The sequence below is a fragment of the Monodelphis domestica genome, chromosome 5 (genome assembly GCF_027887165.1).
Source record: "Monodelphis domestica isolate mMonDom1 chromosome 5, mMonDom1.pri, whole genome shotgun sequence".
Classification (NCBI taxonomy): domain Eukaryota; kingdom Metazoa; phylum Chordata; class Mammalia; order Didelphimorphia; family Didelphidae; genus Monodelphis; species Monodelphis domestica.
In genome coordinates, this window is record NC_077231.1 from 148,176,955 (window position 1) to 148,191,564 (window position 14,610).

Sequence of the window (14,610 nt, forward strand, 5' to 3'; positions counted from 1 at the left end):
TATTCAGTCATGGCTCTTTGCCAAAGTTAAAGTTACCTTCTAATATTAGAAGTATAGGGATATATTTAGCTAAGTTGTTTAGACAGCTGTTACCAAGCACACTTACCTTCCAGTTGTACCAGTAACCTGGTTCTATGGGCATTATTTCTTATTGGTTATATATACTCATTTACCAGGACCATATATATTTATGACTCTGCAAAACAATTGTCAGAAGACCCATATCCCACTTTCCATCTTTCCTGTCATGCCATTGCTTCTCTTTAGAAGAAGACTGCCATGATGTCTTGTTCCTGACATTCAGTTTTCTAAAACAGTTGTCTATTGTGATGATACTTGCCAAATTGAACCTCAGGAGATGTCCAATTTAATCTAGATATGAAAAGATAATCTATGGGAAATGGTATTTCTAAACTAATGTAGTTTGTATAAATACTAGCTCCTGCTACTCAGATTATATTAAACCCTACTGTCTTTCAGAGCTTCATAAATTTCATGTTTTAAGATAGGCTAGACCTGTAGTATTGCGATTCATCTTGGATTGGCCTACCTTATTCTCTAACATATGCATGTCATTAATAAATATTTATAAATCATCTGCTATGTTCCAGGCACTATGCTGAGGATGTAGAATGTGAAAAGACAGACCTTGCTTTCAAGGACCTTAGAATATAAAGGGACAAGGTGAAACAAAAAATAAAGTTGAAAATGTGGTGGAGAGAAAGTAAATGGAGGCATGACAGAGAAGTCACAGGAGTATGATCAGATGGTAAACAAAGGGTGAGGAATGGTGAGGTGGTTGCCTGTGTCCTTGCTTAAATGGAAGTTTTAGAGCTCATTGCTCTGCCCTCCCATCAGAGGGTAGAGGGTACTGATGAAGTGTGAGGACCAAAGCTGATTGATCTTGCAAGATGATGAGGTTTCCCAGGAATGAAGTTCCTAGAGGCATTCCAAGGACTGTAGCTGGTGGGAAATTAAGAGATGACTGTCCTTGACTCCCTACTTAAATGAAGTTTTTAGTAATAGCACCCTCTCTTGTCAGAAGGGCACATTTAGACCTGATCTGGTGGGAAGAACATTGATGTGGTGTCAGAGTGTTTGAATTCAAATCCTCTTTACTATTTGCATGATTTTAGAGAAGGTATTTTAACTTCTCTATGACTTAGTTTCCTCATCTTCTAAATGTAAGAATTAGGCTAAATGATACTCTCTTTTCTAACTTTTATTCCTGGTATATATAAGAGGCCAGTAACATGCTTCTGGATTTAAGATATTAGGGCAATTTTCCTTGATGACCTCTTGAAATGTGATGATTTGGCACTTTTTTTTTGATCATGGTTTTCAAGTAGTCCAATAGTTAAGTTCTCTCTCCTTGATCTATTTTCCAAGTCATCTATTTTTTCAACAAAATATTTCATATTTTCTTTTATTTTTTCATTCTTTTGACTTTAAAAAACAAAACCAAAAAACCTCTTACCTTCCATCTTAGAATCAATACTGTGTATTGGTTCCAAAGGAGAAGTAAGTGCTAGGCAATGGGGATTAAGAGACTTGTACATGATCATACAGCTAAGAAATGCCTGAGGTGAGATTTGAATCTTGGACCTTCTATCTCTAGACCTGACTCTAAGTCCACTGAGGCACCTTGCTGCCCCTCCAGCCTCTTTCTTGACTTTTAATTTTATGTTAAAGTTGGACTTTGCTCCAAGGGTAGAGGAGATCACTGTTTCAGACTTCAGGCTTTTCATGGCTATTGTTTTCAGAGCCAGTTCTTGGAGTCTGCCAGTTTTCATTTCTTCTAAGGTGCTGTGGTCTAAGTAGAGGTGCACCTTCCTGGCCTGTGCTATGGTCTGTGAGTGATCACAAGCACTGTTTTCTATCCTTAAGCTATGACCAGGGTCCCCTTTGTTCCCCACATCCTAGTGTGCTAGTGCTCCTCCTTGCCCTCAGACTGCGACCCAGAACCTTTCATAGGCAATGAAAGTTTTACAACCTGTGTCAATGAAGAGTACTCTGTAATTACCTTCTGACCAGTGTCTCATCCCTTTATGTCTGTGGGTTGAGAGCTCCAGGAGGTGCTGCCGCCGATTCGTTACCCAAAAACCTGCAGGTATTTGCTTGATGGGGTGCAGCCTGAGCTGGACTATGTTCCACTCTCAGCCCAATGAGCTAGACTTTTCCTACCAGCCTTCTCTGTTTACTTGGATGGAACATTGTTTCATTCTGTCCTTTTGTTGATTCTATCACTTCAAAAATTGTTTGGAGGGGAATTTGGGAGGCTCACAGAACCTACCTTTGTTTTTGAAAACAGAAAAGTTGTACAACTTGGAGGTCTCTCTAGTTTATTAAATTAGCGTAGGCCATTTGAAAAAAAAATTCTCAATTTCTTCTTGATTTGCTAACAGGTCAATTAATTAAAAGGCGAGGAAATTTTTATATAGGGATTGACCATTAATGGCAGGTATAAGAATTAAGAACTTAATTTAAAATATATGGAAAGAGGGAATAGACTAGACTGGAGATCAAATGTTTGATTCCTCCTTACTGGAAATCTTTAAGCAAAAGATGATCTGTTGAGGATGTTGTAAAAGGAATGGACTAGATTAGATGGCCTCCAAGGACCTTTCCAACTTTCAATTTATGCAATTAATTCTGTGAGGCTGTAGGAAATTTGGGAAAGCTGCTGCTGTGTTACAGTGATCAATGGTAGTAGAAACAGAAAAAAAGACATCTGTGTTAAGGTTCTGATTGTTTCCTTTTCTAGCCATAAGCCATCTTTAAATTGCATTTCTGAGTGTATGATAAAAATTTCAAATGCTGTAGCTATTAGTATCTTTAATATAGTTCTATGCCCCACTTTTAACTGTTTCCTATAGTTAATTGACTTTTAGATTTCATTGAAACTTGGCTAATTTTCTGGGATCATTCCAACCAAACACAAAATCAGTCATTAGATGGTTTGGTTTCTTACCTGATACTATATTGTAAGTTGTAAGTTGTAAGTTAAACTTCATGATGAAATTTTTTTGATTAAAATGTTTTTGGCAAAAGAGAAATGTTCAACAAACTTTTTTTTCCTGAAACAGCAATTATCCATGAGGGGGCAGCAACTGACAACAAGCAAACATTTACCTTAAGTCATGTGTCTTCCCACTTCTATCTCTCTTCTTTTAATGGCCTCTTTTCCTTTTCACAAGTTGATTTTCAAGTAGTACCCTTTCTTACTGATATGAAATACAAATATAAAATTTAACAGTAGTACTAGCCAACTTTTGTTCTCTTAACCAAAGTGTTTGTGGTGCATGTTTAATTGAGGTGAACATTTAGAATATTTTGTAAATGTAGCATGTAAAACATAAATTTCAAAAGCAACTAAATAGAAAAAGATCATTTTAGCTTTTGACCAAGGTGCTATTTTTGATTTTTGTTTATAAAAATCTTTTCTGAAAATATCAATGTTTAAATACCAAACAAAAGCATCATTTATTATTCATTCTTGTAAAACCTTTTGGGGTGTATCCAAGACAATGACTTTTTTCCTCAAACATAGGGTTTTATTTGACTAGTTTTGAACATTCTGAAGGCCAACTATCCTCCTGACACTTTATAATATAAATACTATTTTATTTATAACAAATATATATATATATAACTTCTCATTAAAAAAGGAAAAAAATCTTGCTTCTTTGTACAAGAAAATTCATAAAGAGCTATCAGAATCTTTTCCCCTAAGAAGCTTTATTTTTGCTTTGAATAAAATACCATTCATCAACTTTTTCAATATTTTACTAAGTGCTTATACTTATAATGTTCTTCTTCCCCTTCTTCCTGGGTATATCTTAATTATTGGTTTAATTTAACTTATTTAATTCATATTAATAATCATATGTTCTGAATTCCTTTTCTGATATCTATCACTTCCGTATTCTTGATACTGTTTATATATTTAGTGTGATAAAGTGAATGAAATCACAAAATTATTTTTTTGTCTCTTCAGGCACCAGAGTTTCCTGAGTTTGCAATTAAAGTTCAAGAAGCCATCAATTCCCTGGGGGGTAGTGTATTCCCTAAACTTAACTGGAGTGCACCAAGGGTAAGAACATAGACTTTCTCTTTCATTATTTTAATATATCCTCATTTTAATATTTCTTTCCCCTTTCATCAATTTTCTAATCTAGGAAAAATTCTTAAAAGTTCATGACCATTTCTCTGTTTTATTCCTTTATTTTATTTTATTTTTTTAAGTTTTCTTTGTGTGTGTGTGTGGTTTCATATTGTTGAGAGTCTGAGATACATTATGTAACATAAGTTCTTCCAGAAGTTTCCGATTTTGTGCTTTTCCAAACTGTGTTGGAATTCCTAGTGGTAGTTTTTGCCCTTTTAAAAACCTCAGCCACCTACTTTAGTTGACAGAGAAATAAATGCTTTTGTCTTGAAAACATTAGAATTAAAATATCACAGGACTTAGAAATAGAGGAGATGTTGTAGAGATAAAATTAGTAGGATTTGTTAACTAGTTGGTTATGAATGTGAGGGAGAAGTAAGGATAATATTGACAACAATACTATATTCAGATTTTGAGGTTTTGGACATGTTGACTTATCAATAAAATATGGCTGGAGATATCTTGTAAGCAAACCCTTGTAGATATGATTATGGAGATAAAAAAGAGATCAACTTGTGGATACCAGATACCATATAAGCTATTAGTTACATTGCTATATCAGTTTATTTTGAACAGAGGTTAGGTGTAGAGGACATTTGGGGAAATAAAATATGTGAAAAACAAAAGACTAGTAAAATAAAAAAAAAGAAAAATTCAGAACTTAGAGATACAGATTTGAGAATTAGAATTGCTGGATTTCAGTGTTGGCAGAGACTTCAAAGATCATCTTGTTCAACCAGTATTTAAAAAAAAAAAGAATCCCAACTCCACAATACTTGAAAAGAATTGTTTCTCTTTTGTTTAAAGACTAATAAAATAGAACCCACTACCTTCCCATGCATCTGGTTCCATTTTATAGATTTATCCTTAGGATTTTTTTTCTGACTTCAAAGTCAGAACCTCCTCTATAGAAATAATAGGTGAAATTCAAGACTGAATGAGACATAGGGGAGAAAGGATGTTTGTAGTTTCTGAAGCGAAGTGATGAGATGATCAAGTACAAGTGAAGGAAGTCAATCTTGACAAATGCTAAAGAAAATGCTGTGATGGAGAAAGAAAACAAAAAAAACCCCTTTTCATTTTGGTGATTAGGGGTTCATTGGAGACGAGACCTTTTAGAGAAAAGTTTCAGTAGAGTATTGTAAATAAAAGCCACATTTCAAGGGGGTGAAAAGAAGGCAGTAGAACAAATGGTGAAGAAATGGAAGCCTTGTATATAGATAATTTTTCTCAAGAGATTTGCCCCCTAAAAGGCCAAGAAATATGAAATCAGTCCACAAGTCAAAAAATACTAAGTGCCTATTGTATTCCAGTACTATACTAAGCACTGAGTATATGAAGGAAAATAAAAGCTAATCCTTGCATTCCAGGAATTCACAGTCTAGTGGGATATAACATGCAAACAATTATGTACAAACAAATTATATACAAATGAAAATAGTCAACAGAGGGAGGCACTAAAATTAAAGATCAGGAAAAGATTACTGTGGAAGGTAGAATTTCAGCTGGAGCATGAAGGAAGAAAGTCTTTAAGCCAAGAGGCTGAAATGAGGGGGGAGAACGTTCTAGGCATGTGAGAAACAGTGAAGAGGCCAGTGCCACTGTATGGTACCATTTGTGCATAGGTCTAGAGGGAATAGGGAGCAGTATAAGAAGGCTAGAAAGATACAGGAGGGAATTTGAACCTATAGGTGCTGGGTGCCCACTGAAATTTGTTAAGTAGTATGGTACTTAAGTAATCACTTTGACAGCTGAGTGAAGGGTGAACTAGAGTGGAGAGAGATAGTCTAGGTCTGAAGTGATAAAGGGTTGTCACCAGGGTACTGGCATTGTCAGAGGAAGGAAGAGGGCATATTTGAGAGATGCTACAGAAATAAAATCCACGGGGCCGTGGCAACAGATTGGATTTGAGAAAGTGAGAGAGAAACTAGAGGATGATACCTAGGTTGCAACCTGGGGAATTGGAAGGATTGTGGCATCCTTGATAATAATAGGGACATTAGGAAGAGGGAGAAGGTTTGGGGATAAAAATAATAACTTGTAATGGATATAGCTAGACTGGAGGAATAGAGGAGTAGAGAGATCCATAGAAAGATTTTTAGATTTGGAGAAATCTGAGCATGGGAAGAAATCAGTTCAGAGGGATTGGTTGAAGATTTCTTAGTTAATAAGCAACCATTTATTATGTGTAAGGTACTGTTCTACACCCTAGAGATACAAATACAAAAATGAGAAAGTTCTTGACCTCAGAGGATTTAGATTACTAGGTTAACAATGTCCTTCATTCCTGGAGCAAGTTAGTAAAGAAGGAGCTGTGATCAAGGTTGCTGAAAGTGATATTGGCAGAGGGCAGGAGGAAACAGTGGGTGATGATGGTACTGAACTTTGTTAACATTATATTTTTGGACTTATTCATTATCTCATATTAACAGTTTATCTCAGTTTTCTTTCTTTTGAATTGAATGCAGAGTTTGCAGATTTCTTCCCCCTCTTCCCCCCCTTTAGACATTATTTTATTTGGTCATTTTCAAACATTATTCCTTGGAAACAAAGATCATTTTCTCCCCCCCCCCCCTTTAACCCCTATTCCTTCCCATAGCCTATGAGAGATTCAACTGGGTATCACATGTGTCCTTGATTCGAACCCATTTACATGCTGTTGGTATTTGCATTAGGGTGTTCATTTAGAGTCTCTCCTCATTCATGTCCCTTCCATCCCTGTAGTCAAGCAGTTGTTTATCTTCGGTGTTTTTACTCCCACAATTTATCCTCTGCTTGTGGATAGTGTTTTTTCTCCTAGATCTCTGCAGAATGTTCAGGGATGTTGTATTGACACTAATGGAGAAGTCCATTACATTTGATTGTACCACAGTGTCAGTCTCTGTGTACAAAGTTCTCCTGGCTCTGCTCCTTTCGCTCTGCATCACTTCCTGGAGGTTGTTCCAGTCTCCATGGGATTCCTCCACTTTATTATTCCTTTTTGCACAATAGTATTCCATCACCAACATATACCACAATTTGTTCAGCCATTCTCCAATTGATGAGCATCCCCTCATTTTCCAGTTTTTTGCCACCACAAAGAGCACAGCTATGAATGTTCTTGTACAAGTCTTTTTCCTTATTATCTCTTTGGGGTACAAACCCAGCAGTGCTATGGCTGGATCAAAGGGCAGACAGATTTTATCGCTCTTTGGGCGTAGTTCCAAATTGCCCTCCAGAATGGTTGGATCAATTCACAACTCCACCAGCAATGCATTAATGTCCCTACTTTGCCACATCCCCTCCAGCATTCATCACTTTCCTTTGCTGTCATGTTAGCCAATCTGCTAGGTGTGAGGTGATACCTCAGAGTTGTTTTGATTACCATTTCTCTGATTATAAGAGATTTAGAACACTTTTTCATGTGCTTGTTAATAGTTTTGATTTCTTTGGCTGAAAACTGCCTATTCATGTGCCTTGCCCATTTATCAATTGGAGAATGGCTTGATTTTTTTGTACAATTGATTTAGCTCTTTATAAATTTGAGTAATTAAACCTTTGTCAGAGGTTTTTATGAAGATTGTTTCCCAATTTGTTGCTTCCCTTCTGATTTTAGTTACATTGGTTTTGTTTGTACAAAACCTTTTTAATTTGATGTAGTCGAAATTATTTATTTTACATTTTGTGATTCTTTCTATGTCTTGCTTGGTTTTAAAGTCTTTCCCTTCCCAAAGGTCTGACATGTATACTATTCTGTGTTTGCCTAATTTACTTATAGTTTCCTTCTTTATGTTCAAGTCATTCACCCATTTTGAATTTATCTTGGTGTAGGGTGTGAGGTGTTGAACCAAACCTAATCTCTCCCATACTGCCTTCCAATTTACCCAGCAGTTTTTATCGAATAGTGGATTTTTGTCCCAAAAGCTGGGATCTTTGGGTTTATCATATACTGTCTTGCTGAGATCATTTGCCCCAAGTCTATTCCACTGATCCTCCTTTCTGTCTCTTAGGCAGTTTATATTTTTATAGATATTCATCCATATTGCCTAGATTGGTATATTTATTGCCATGTAATTGGGCAAAGTAGTTTTTAATGATTGCCTTAATTTCCTCTTCATTGGAAGTGAGGTCCCCCTTTTCATATTTGATCCTGTTAATTTGCTTTTCTTCTTTCTTTTTTAAAATTAGATTGACCAGTACTTTGTCTATTTTGTTTGTTTTTTCAAAGTACCAGCTTCTAGTCTTATTTATTAGTTCACTAGTTCTACCACTTTCGATTTTATTAATTTCTCCCTTAATTTTTAGGATCTCTAGTTTGGTTTTCTTCTGGGGTTTTTTAATTTGTTCGCTTTCAAGTTTTTTTATTTGCATTTCCAATTCATTGATCGCTGTCCTCCCTAATTTGTTAATATATGCACACAGGGATATAAATTTTACTCTCAGTACTGCTTTGGCTGCATCCCATAAGGTTTGGAAGGATGTCTCACCATTGTCATTTTCCTCAGTGAAATTGTTAATTGTTTTTCTGATTTGTTCTCTGACTAACCAATTTTGGAGTATCATATTATTTAATTTCCAATTAATTTTTGATTTGGCTCTCCCTGTACCCTTACTGATCATTATTTTTATTACCTTATGATCTGAAAAGGTTATATAATAATAAATTTCTGCTTTTCTGAATTTGTATGCCCTGTTTCTGTGACCTAGTGTGTGATCAATCTTTGTGAATGTGCCATGTGGTGCTGAGAAGAAGGTGTATTTCTTTTTGTCCATATTTCTTTTTCTCCATATGTCTATTAACTCTAATTTTTCCAGGATTTCATTCACATCTTTTACCTCTTTCTGATTTATTTTTTTTAATTTGATTTATCTAAATTTGATAGTGGTTCGTTTAGGTCTCCCACTTATATGGTTTTACTGTCTATTTCTTCCTTCAATTCTCCTAGTTTCTCCATTAGAAATTTGGGTGCTATACCATTTGGTGCATACATGTTGATTAGTGATATTTCCTCATTGTCTATACTCCCTTTTAATAGAATATATTTACCTTCCCTATCCCTTTTAATCAGGTCTATTTTTGCTTTGGCTTTGTCAGATATCATGATTGCCACTTCTGCCTTCTTTTTATCAGTTGAGGCCCCAAGGTCTTACTCCATCCTTTAATTCTGACCTTGTGTGTATCAACCCTCCTTATGTGTGTTTCTTGAAGACAACATTAGGGTTTTGGATTCTAATCCATGCTGCTATTCGTCTATGTTTTATGAGTGAGTTCATTCTGTTGACGTTCAAAGTTATGATTGTCACTTGTGGATTCCCTGGAATTTTGATACCTTCCCTTAAATCTGACCTTTCTTCTTTAGCTGTAGCCTTTTAAACCAGTGATTTACTTTAGGTCAGTTCCCCTAGTCTCCTCCCTTGATATGCTTCCCTCCCTTTTTATACTCCCTCCTCTTCCCCTCCTTAATTTCCCCTTCTCTCTTACCCTTTTGGATGAGATAGAATTCAAGATCCCAATGGATCTAGATGTTCTTTCCTCTTAGAGTTGATTTCACTGAGAGTATGGTTTATGTATTACCAATTCACACTCTCTTCTTCTCCTTCTTGTAGGAGAATTCTTCCCCTCCCCTTCCCATGTGTTTCTTTGTGTGAGAAAGATTATTCTATTTAGTTTTTTTTTATTTCTTGAAGTATATCTTAGTACCATCAATGATTCCTCCCCCTCCCTTTTTCTTTCTTTTCCCCCCTTTCTCCATATCATCTTGATGCGCCGATCTTTCCCTATGCGTGATTCTTCTAACTACTCTAATGATGCATACAATTTTTAAGAGCTACACATTACAATTTCCCCACATATTAGTGTATATAATTTGATATAAATGTAGTCCTTATAGAAGAGAGTTTGAATAAAAGAAAAAAATTAACATTTTTCTCCTTTTCGCTTTCTTTGATATTTACCTTTTCATGTTTCTCTTGCTCTTTGTGTTTGGATGTCAAACTTTCCACTGAGTTCTGGTCTTTTCTTTGCAAATACTTGGAACTCTTCTATTTTGTTGAATGCCCATACTTTCCCTTGGAAGTGTATAGTCAGTTTTGATGGGTAGTTGATTCTTGGTTGGAGACCCATTTCTCTTGCCTTTCTGAATATCATGTTCCATGCTTTGGGGTCTCTTAGCATGTTTGCAGCTAAGTCTTGTATGATCCTTATGGGGGCTCCTCTATATCTGAAGTTCCTCTTCTTGTTTTCTTGTAAGATTTTATCCTTAGCTTGGAAGCTCTTGAATTTGGCGATTACATTCCTGGGGTTTGTCTTTTGGGGATTAAGTATAGAGGGTGTTCTATGAACCCTTTCTATTTCTATTTTGCCCCCTTGCTCGAGAACATTAGGGCAATTTTCTTTGATAATTTCTTGTAGTATGGCATCGAGATTTTTGTTTATCTCTGGTTTTTTGGGTAGACCAATGATTCTCAAGTTGTCTCTCCTTCCTCTGTTTTCCTTGTCTGTCACCTTGTCAGTGAGATATTTTATGTTTTCTTCTAATTCCTTAATTTTTTGACTTTGCTTTATTAATTCTTGCTGTTTTGCAAGATCATTGTCTTCCAGTTGCTTAATTCTGGTGTTTAAGGACTGGTTTTTCTTTTCATTTTGATCTGCCCTTCTGTTTGAGGCCTCCAGCTCTTTCTCCAATTGTGAGGTCTTGTCTGTCAGGCTGTTGACCTCTTTCTGAATTTCCCCCCATTTTTCTTGCAAGAAGGTTTCCATCTTTTGGATAAGCTCCAATTTGAGTTCTTCTAGAACTTGTGGATAATTTCCATTTTTTTTGGGCTTGATTTCATTTTGTTTGAATTTCATCCTCTTTCTCTTCTGTTCCGTGGATTTTACCTCCATAAAAGTTTTCAATAGTCACTTTTTTCCCTTTCTTCTTGGAGGGTTGGTCTTGGACAGTGTGAGCCATCACTTCCCCTTCGGTGGTTTTCCCTTTCCTTTTTGGTCAGAGGTCTGGGTGATATGGGCGGGTTTTCTGTGGATTTAAGTTGCCTCAGACTAGTTCTTCCCAGCCTCTGTGGTTTGTTAGCGCGCCAGCCCCCGTGCTCTTCTCTCTGGTGCGCAGGAATCTCCGGTAAAACCACTCTGAGGGGTGGATCTCTGGTAGTCCCTGCCAGTTTCCAAGGACCCTGGCGTGTCCTTCCCCCCCACTACAGTGAGGAGGGGAGCTTTGGTCTCAGGCCATTTTTATAGTTTCTGGAGACTCCACACTGTTAGCAGTTTGCAAAGGCCCCCTCAGTCTGCGCGCTCTCTGGTGCGCAGGGTACTCCAGTGAAACCGCCCTGAGAGGTATTTTCCTAGTAGTCCTCCTTAGCTCTGAAGGACCCTGGTGTATGTGTGCTCCTCCAGAGACGTTCCTCACTCACTTGCTGTCCCTGGTGAGCTCTCTGAGCCCCTACTCTGGTTCTGTGGGGGAGGTGTGTGTGTGGAGGAAGGGCAGCTCAGCGCTATTTTAGTGCAAGCTTTTCCTCCTTCTTATAGTGTGGAAATGTTCACTCCCCATGTACCTTTGTTACTGTGGCATACTGGAGAGTCCCTCTGTTCTTCCAAGGATGATTTTTATGCTCTTTGAGGTAGTCTGTTTCGTTCGGTGCCAGGGAGAGGAAGTGATTTGCGTCTAGATTGTAGCCATGTTTACCCGGAAGTCCAGGTTACAGATTTCTGACCAAGGATAGAGCTTAAAATTAATAGTTAATGTAAATGGAGTTTGAATTTGACTAGAGTCAACTTCTTATTATTTACATGTAGGTTATTCCCCATTCAGAAATAATTGACTCCTACTGAACTGGGGTGGAACATAGTACTTTAAGGAATCTTATTTTAAGGAGCAGATATATTACTCCTTCCGCAGTAGGTAGACTATCTGTGGTGGTACAGAAAATTGAGAGTAAAAACTTGGAAACAGATTAATTTTTGTAATTCTTGTCTCCAAAATAAATCTTTGCTATCGATCAAGGTACAGCACTTTGGTAGTCTAATAGTTTCCATTTTTAGGGATCCCCCCTCTCCAATTCTATGTTTGTTCACTTTATCCATATACATGTAGATGTTTGTAGATTTCAGAGGTCCATGTGGAGCATTCTCTCTGATTGAGTTTTGCATCTGCCATTGTGGAACCACTGGATCTAGTACTCCAAAATGCTCTAAAGCTAGCTCCAAGTGTTTTAACCACTCCTACATAGAGATAAGAGGAAAAAGTACAAGATTCTCTCTCCTTTGCGGGTAGCTTGACAGCCTGCTTCTATCCCTAGGAATTGAGTAGTTCTTTATATCTCTTTCTTTATTTTAAAAACAGCATAAGTAAACTAATCTGTAGGAGATACCTAGGTCACATTGCTGAGATTCTCTAAAACATCTTTGTTACATAATTCTCCTAGAAAGGGCTCCTTATCAGTATAACTTAATACCCAGTGATGGGACTTCTAGGAGATAATTACTGCAATTCAGAAGTTCTTTAGAAATACTTCTCATTGAAATTGATTAAGGATGACTAAAATCTACCATCTAGTTTAGTAGTCTCATTTTTTTTTCTTTTGAAGTAATATATAGTGTTGATTGATTGTAGTTTTATTCATGACAACTAACAGATTTGTACTGAATGTGTTTAATTATCTAGGATGCTTACTGGATAGCGATGAATAGTTCTCTGAAGTGTAAAACGCTCAGCGACATCTTTCTACTTTTCAAGAGTTCTGACTTCATTACTCGTGACTTTACTCAACCGTAAGTAGGATTATGGCTCTAACACATGCCTTCTTATTCCACAGGTAAAGGCCCATTACAATAAGTACTACAATTGCAAAGAACAGTTTTGTATATAACAAAGCTGTCTCTGTGTGTTGCATTGGGACAGAGATAGCCTAAGCTTATTTCATTGATATTGGTTAGCAAGTCAGTCAGTAAACATTTTTAAGTGCCTGTGATGTTCCAGTTGCTTTTCTAAGCACTGAATATTATAAGGAAAGGGAAAAAGACATTCTTTGCCCTCAAGGAGCTTAAAATCTAATGGGGGTAAAACAGTACACAAAAGGAAGGTAAAAACCAGAGTGTGTGAGGAGAAGGGAAAGTAATCTGTATGAAGATGTCCAAAGAAATACCTCCAACATAGGGAAATCCTGTATAGAAAACTCTTCTTTTTCCTTGTCTTTGTATTGTCAGCACTTAGCCCAGTGCTTGGCGCAAAGTAAGTCCTTAATAAATGCTTACTGCCTGTCTGCCTACTCATCTGCCTCTGCCATTGTGAGACTTCACCCTTTCTTCAATGTGTAGTTGGAATTGCCTGTGGCCCTGAACAGTTAGATGTCTTATCCTGGGTCACATATCCAGAAATGAGACTTGAACCCAGGTCATCTTGTATCTGAGACCAGGTCTATACTCGCTTCCATGTCCTAGGGATAGTCTATTAAAATGCTTTGTGCTTATTTAAATTAAACATACACAGTGAATAATCCTGTATAATAAAAATTTTCTGTGGTCACCATGGAATGGTCTTATAAAGACAGAATGAACTGCTTTATTGAGCTCTTGACACTTTATTCTCTAGTTGTAATTATTCTCTAGTTCTTCTTAATTTCTCCATGTCTTGAATGAATTTTAGCTAAGCCTACCAACATAAAACACTCCAAAAAATGAATTTTAGAGTATATAGGAGGGAGAAATGTGGAGTTAGTATATGTGTATAGCTCCCTTTTCTCCCCATTCAGTTAAAATTACTTGATTTCTTTTGCTGATTTACCCCACAAAATGTGGCCTTAAGCTCTTTTTTCATCTTTGAGATCTGTATCCTGGGTGTTTTATTTTTAGTAATATGTTCATTTGAAGAAAAACCATTAAAACAAAGCATTGGGATATGCTGTGGTATTTATCATAAGAGGATTTTACTTCTATTTGTGCTAATAATTTTTTAACCTGATCCAATAAGCATTTACTGAGTATTTGCTATATGTAAGGTACTATGCTGGGTGCTGGGCATACAAATATAAGATGGAACAAAAATCTCTGCCACTAAAGACTTATACATTCTGTTGAGGGGATATAATGTGGAAACAGGAAATGATACTTGGAGGAGGAAGATTGTACTAAATGGAGGAGAATCATGAAGGATTCTTAAATAGGAGATGGCACATCACCTGAGCCTTGAAGAAAGCCAGAGAATCTAAGTTTGGATTCTAGATGAGGGTGGGGGAAGTTGGGAAGGGGGTTTGGGAAGGAATGTAGAGAGGCCTGGAGGAAGAAATTGGCATGCTTAGGTTAGGGGTCAGTTAGTAGGTCAGATTAGCTAGGAAATAAACTGAGTATTTTTGAAAGGGAGTGAGATAGAATTTTTATACTTGATGTTTTTAAACCCTTACCTTTTATTTTATGTATTAGTTCTAAGGTGGAAGAGTGGTAAGGTCTAGGCAATGGATTGACTTGCCCAGGG

General features: G+C 36.8%; 1 protein-coding gene across 3 annotated transcripts in view; it reads left to right on the forward strand.

Annotated features, from left to right (window-relative positions):
- The window catches only part of CDC123 (cell division cycle 123), a 174,137-nt gene that overhangs the window by 79,154 nt on the left and 80,373 nt on the right, over positions 1-14,610 (forward strand). For all 3 annotated transcript variants that reach the window (XM_001363530.4, XM_056799447.1, XM_007503959.3), the window contains 2 exons: positions 3,998-4,093; positions 12,805-12,911. In XM_001363530.4, coding sequence (XP_001363567.1) covers positions 3,998-4,093; positions 12,805-12,911 — 203 coding nt within the window. The remainder of the gene's footprint in view (positions 1-3,997; positions 4,094-12,804; positions 12,912-14,610) is intronic.